This window comes from Poecilia mexicana, unplaced genomic scaffold (genome assembly GCF_051168715.1).
Source record: "Poecilia mexicana isolate PSO_F unplaced genomic scaffold, ASM5116871v1 scaffold_15, whole genome shotgun sequence".
Taxonomy (NCBI): Eukaryota; Metazoa; Chordata; class Actinopteri; order Cyprinodontiformes; family Poeciliidae; genus Poecilia; species Poecilia mexicana.
Window position 1 is genome coordinate 19,364,568 of NW_028263384.1, and position 6,188 is coordinate 19,370,755.

Genomic DNA, 6,188 nt, shown 5'->3' on the forward strand with positions numbered 1-6,188 from the left:
GCTGCAGCTGCCACTTCATATCCCAATCTAAAACCAGGCAAAATTGTCAACTGGTTTAATCAGTCTTATCTGTTATGAATCAAACATAACAAAGGAAATTACTGATTAGGACTCTGAGGCTATGCGATCCCAGCTGCTTTAGTCCAGAAAGCAGATTCCATAGAAAGCAGATTTTATAGAAGCATGAGTCATGTTCTACAAATTTTTAAGCCCTATAGAAAATGTTTCTTTTCTTCTTTTTTTTTTCAATCAAGCTGGTAGAACAGGTAGATTGAAATAAGTCATGCTTGAAATAAATAAATATATTAAAATAGATTTTTTTAAAAATCTTTAAACTCCTAACCTGATTCCCCATTTTCTATTTCAGACATGGACGGATCACCTGTGTTCATTTTGGGAACGGTTCTCTACAAAACACTTGGACTCATGCTACCTTCACCAAAGTAAGGGAAGCACAAACACACACACGCACACGCACACACCCACACACGCACACACACACACACACACAGTAATATAGTAATAACACAGTAGTAATATAGGTTATAATGTATGTGTATATATGTATGCATATAAATAGCTATATATACATATATATATATATATATATATATATATATATATATATATATATATATATATATATATATATATATATATATATATATATATATATATATATCCTGGCCGCCCAGGAACAGGCCCTAAACACCAGAGCAATAGAGGCTCAGATCTACCACACCAGACAAGACCCAAGGTGTAGGTTGTGCAAGGAGGCCTCTGAGACAGTCCAGCACATAACAGCAGGGTGCAAGATGCTGGCAGGGAAAGCGTACATGGAACGACATAACCAAGTGGCGGGCATAGTGTACAGGAACATCTGTGCAGAATATGGACTGGAAGCCCCGAGGTCAAAATGGGGGACACCCCCAAAGGTGGTGGAGAATGACCGAGCTAAGATCCTGTGGGACTTCCAGATCCAAACAGACAAGATGGTACTGTCGAACCAACCGGACATTGTGGTGGTGGATAAAGAACAGAGGAAAGCCGTTGTGGTGGATGTAGCAATACCAAGTGACCACAACATCAGGAAAAAGGAGCATGAGAAACTGGAGAAATACCAGGGCCTCAGAGAGGAACTGGAGAAGGCCTGGAAGGTGAAGACCACAGTGGTGCCTGTGGTCATCGGGGCCCTCGGGGCAGTCACCCCCAAACTGGAGCAGTGGCTCAAACAGATCCCAGGAACAACATCAGACATCTCAGTCCAGAAATGTGCAGTTCTAGGCACAGCCAAGATACTGCGCAGAACCCTCAAGCTCCCAGGCCTCTGGTAGAGGACCCAAGCTCAGAGGATGAAAGAGAGACCACCCACGGAGGGTGAGAGGGGAATTTTTTATATATATATATATATATATATATATATATATATATATATATATATATAGGCATATATAACTTTAGATAGAGGGAGAAAAAGAGAGAGACACACAGAGAGAGGGGGAGATTAAGCAAAGCTAAAGAAGAAAGTTAGAGAACTTTGTTGGCTCTAATTTAGGAAATAAAACACATTCACTGTAGCAGGGAGTGTATTGTTAATTAGGAGCGACACAATTGTCTTGAAGAGCTGCAGGGTGGGCCATACAACCACCAGATGAGTGCTTCAAGACAACAAGACTTTGGCACTGATATCCAAGGACAGAGCAGTGATGCCAGGACATGTCAACACAGCTGTGCAGTAGAGCAGCAGCAGCCCTCAGTGTCTGTGTGAAAACCCATAATGGGCCACTTCAGATTGCCCTTTCCATACTGACAAGGGGATAAGCTTATCAAGAAGGGACTGTTAGAGTTGAATAGTTTCCATTTATCACTTTTGGAGCATGCAAAGCTTTGACAAAACAAGTACCGTATTTTCCGCACTATAAGGCGCACCGGATTATAAGGCGCACCTTCAATGAATGGCCTATTTTAGGACTTTTTTCATACATTAGGCGCACCGCATTATAAGGCGCATAGAATAGACGCTTCATACTCTATTATTACACATCCACATTAATAAAGAAATGGTCCCAGAGTACTTTATATAGTAGGCTGGCCCAGTCGTTGTTTCACTCACGGTGTTGGTGTTGCGATATTATGCCCAACTGCTTTCTGGGTAACACAGACCAACCGACAAGCTGCCGCTGCAGTCTCTGTCTCTCTTCCCCTGCCCCTCCCCCCCTTTAAATGTATTATCAAACTTTATTAACAAACCAGTGTTCTGACAACTATCCCAGCATGCACCGCGCACTACTTCTTCTACGGGGGAAAAAGAAGTTGGCGGCTGCTTACCGTAGTGGACCAACTACGTAAGCAGCCTACTGCATGTCTGTGTAAACATGACGTCTTTCATTTCGATCTGAGTTAATTAGCGTAGCATTTCTGCCGGATTTTCACAACATATCAGCCACGGCAATGGACAGGGGAACCAACAAGTTCATGTCATCTTTTTTGGACAACATCAAGGTGTTTGAGCCACTGGATGCCTCCGCGTCACAGCTAAAAGCTACCGATAGATGAGGAAAACAGCAGATCCTCACACCCTCAGCATAAATATAGCTGTGGACAAGATCACTGATGCCTATTGTTCTTGCAAGGCTGGGTAAGTCGGCATTCATGGTTTTGATGGTCCACAATGTACATTAGCATATGTTTACTACTGTAGCTTGTGTTTGTGAGACGGTCACGCACGTGGTAGCTGCACTGTGACCTAAAATGGGCATTAGCCAATGAAACGCGGCCCCTGTGGTAAGGTCCGTTGCTGGACCTGTTGTGGCTCAATATTGGTCCATATATAAGGCGCACCGGATTATAAGGCGCACTGTCGGCTTTTGAGGAAATTGAAGGTTTTTAGGTGCGCCTTATAGTGCGGAAAATACGGTAACTTTTATGCAACTAAACGTCAGAAGTTTAAGTGTATTCTGGATGGAGCAATTTTGTTCATTTATGTCCGTTTAGAATTACGTCTTGAAAACGGAGTTGTTTCACAGGTAAAAGGCAGGTACAGAAAAATATTGGGGAAAAAAGGAGTAGCTCCACCAGTTCTCTTAGCTCAACTTTTCTGTCAGTATGTTTTGTGTTATTATCAATTGAAAATGTTCTGGAAGCCTTTTGTTCTTTCTGAAAACAATAAAAGTAAAGGAAAGATTTAAAAGCAGGATTTTTAAAAAAACACAGATTGTGGTTTGTTGTTTGTGATTCTTGCTGAGCTTTACATAATTGCTTTTTTTTGTTGACTACAGAAAGAAGAAAACTTATATAGATTTACAAAAGAAACACTTGTTTTGAAATACTGAATACCAATAAGCAATTTGGCAAAAAAGAAGCAGAGGGAGGGATTTAGTAACAGCGTTTATGAATCTGTGTTTTTTACTCAGGAACCTCACTGCTGTGAACTCCAAGGTTATTGCTGTGACTATAAGACCTGAGCCCAAGGCAACTGAGTCCCACCTGGAGATTGAGTTGGCTCACCTGGCAAATGTAAGCACCACAGTAATTTTGAACCACGTTAACTGTTTGAATGTCATTGTCCATTTCTAGGGTGGAGTGATGATGCAAGTAATACCTAAAATTAATTTCAAAAGTAAGAATAAAAATTGGTAATTAATTTAGAATACAGTACAGTCTTCTTAGATTTGAAACCCTGTCCTTGATGGTTCCTAACTCATTATGGACAGGTCTCCTAAGTCTCATTTCACAAAAAAACAAAACAAAAAAAAAAGTTTCATGAAAAACCATAAGTCCATACGGGTCGCTGCAAATCATAACTAAGCTTCATAGCACCAAACTTTTGTCTAGGAAAGACACCAGTCTCCTCATGTCCACTTCTACATGGAAAGTCACACTGGTGTTCCTGCATCTTCTGATTTAGGATCAGGGTGAGCCTTAGTGGTTCCTAATTTTTTTTCTACTTTTTAACTAATCTCCTTTCATGTGACTTGGACACTTTAACTTAACTGGTTTATGCAGTCGGGTGCTCCCGCAAGACAATGGCTAGCATTAATCTCGTGAAATGATCCCAGCCTCCTCCCTTTCGAAATTGTGTGATCTAAGCTATGAGGGAACCAACTAATGATAAATAAAATTAATGCTATTATTGTTGGTAAGAAGAGGGGTCAAATATGTCTATGTAATATATTACATTTGACCACATTTGGATAAGAGAAAATCAGCAATTAAATCAGACTTGTGCAACTATTTCTTGTTTTTCATTTAACTGATCCTTGTTAAAAAAAAATGAACCATTCAGACAAATCCATCAAGGCTTAAAATTAAACAGCTTTCATACTCATGCTTAATACATGTAAACTTTTCACCAGCACTGTAGCTTGAAATTGAACGATAAACCCCATGCATTTTTTTTTTTTTTTTTTTAGAATTTTCTCACATGATATGGAGGCTGCCTGGTGTTATTTAAACAGATGTTTGATATTTCTTTATTGAATCTTCTACAAAGTTCACATTGTCTATCGCCTTCCTTTAGGAGAGACACAGTGTCGGTCAAATGGCTTGATAATTAATTTGCGAGCACAGAGTGTCTGGAGCTGCATTCAGTTAATTACAAGGACAATTCCTTTTTTATGGTCCAGACCTTTTTTATGCATCTTAGAGATAAGGCACAAGTAAATCTGAGTGCGTCGTCAAATGTGTCTCACTGTGCGGTGCTCTGGTAGTGCAAACCATGGTCTAATTTATGGTTCCTGTGATTCATTAACTATATTTTTAGAAGGCTAACATTGGATATGTGATAATGATGGTGCTGTGATGATGAAAATGATGAGTTATCCTTGTGATTTACTGAGATTTGTTACACCTTTCTTGTATTCCAGGGAACAATGAAGCCGTACTGTGCACTCTGGGACAGCACCATAATGTAAGTGGGCATGCGATAATCTAATCCATATGAGTGAACATGTCTTAGACACAATATGATGCACCGCAATAAATTAAACAGTGATAGAGTTGAGCAAAAAATTTTATGTTTGCTGAGACGCCCACCTATTCATGTGGATTTAGTTTATGGGATTTTTTTTTTTCCAATGTTGCTGGGTCAGTGTTGCTCAGGCACTACAGCTGCAGTGTTCCTCTGCAGCAACTGCCGGCATGATTTCTGAAAGACTTTAACATGAGTCACACTTGAGTCGTACGCTCACTCCTGAAAATCATAATCAGAGAAATCAGGTTTTGTTTTTAATGGTGTCATATTCTTAAGCAATAAAGAACAACGACAGCAGATGTAGAAAGTGAACAAATTAGCAGCAGGTGTCGATATAGATATCTGCTTGATTAAAAGAGTGCTGAAGCATCAGTCCTGCATTGCAATCCAAATGTATTCAATATTTGCGCAACTATTTCCCAGTGAAGTTTGTCACACTCCAATGCCTTATGTTGGGATTTTATATGGCGAACCAACACTAAGCACAGCATAATAGTGAGTGAAAGAAAAATGAAAATGTGCTTTTCAAATTATTTACAAATAAAAGCCTAAAAAGTGTGTGGTGCATTTGTTTACCCCAAAAATGAAATCCAGTGAAACCAATGGCTTTCAAAGGCCTGTGTGTAATATAATTTCAGTATAAATACTGCTGCTCTGTGAAGGCCTCGGGGGTTTCTTACAAAACATTAGTGAAAAAGCAGCCTCATGAAGACCAATTCACCCCTCAGACATGCCAAGGAGAAAGTTATTGAGAGCTTTAAAGCAGGCAGAGAGGCCCTTGATAATTCCATTGAAGCTGTAGAGATCCACAGCTCAGCTGGGCAAATCTGTCAACTTGACAAATGTGGAGTCATGCACTTTTCTGTGGCAGGAACAGGGAAGCAGAGTTGATTTGCAAGATGGATGGAGGCAAATGCAGGTCGACAGAGAACATACAGCCACAAAAATAATGTTATGCAAAGGAGTCCAACGTCAGTCCTCAAGGGCCAGGATCCAGCATGTTGTTGTTCTCTCCTGGTCCAACACACCTGGATCACATGATGGCTCGTTGGCAGGCTCCTGCAGAACATTGGCATGCTGAGGAGGTAGTAACTACCTCTAAGAAGAGAACTAAGACATGAAGGATACCGACTCTTGAGGAACGACTGATGGAATGGTTTAGGATCTAAACCGTTCCATCAATCATTGGAGCCAACCCAAAGGTTGCAGCCAACTC

The 6,188-nt window shown here is 40.4% G+C and overlaps 1 protein-coding gene across 1 annotated transcript; it reads left to right on the plus strand.

The window, feature by feature from the left end:
• Window positions 1–222: 222 nt before the first annotated feature.
• LOC148155329 (adhesion G protein-coupled receptor B3-like) lies at window positions 223–5,407 on the plus strand. The gene is made up of 3 exons (XM_088013486.1): window positions 223–443; window positions 3,414–3,516; window positions 4,866–5,407. Exons 1-3 carry the CDS (start codon window positions 370–372, stop codon window positions 4,911–4,913), a joined length of 225 nt encoding a protein of 74 aa, XP_087869612.1. The 5' UTR covers window positions 223–369; the 3' UTR covers window positions 4,914–5,407.
• The last annotated feature ends 781 nt before the right edge of the window (window positions 5,408–6,188 follow it).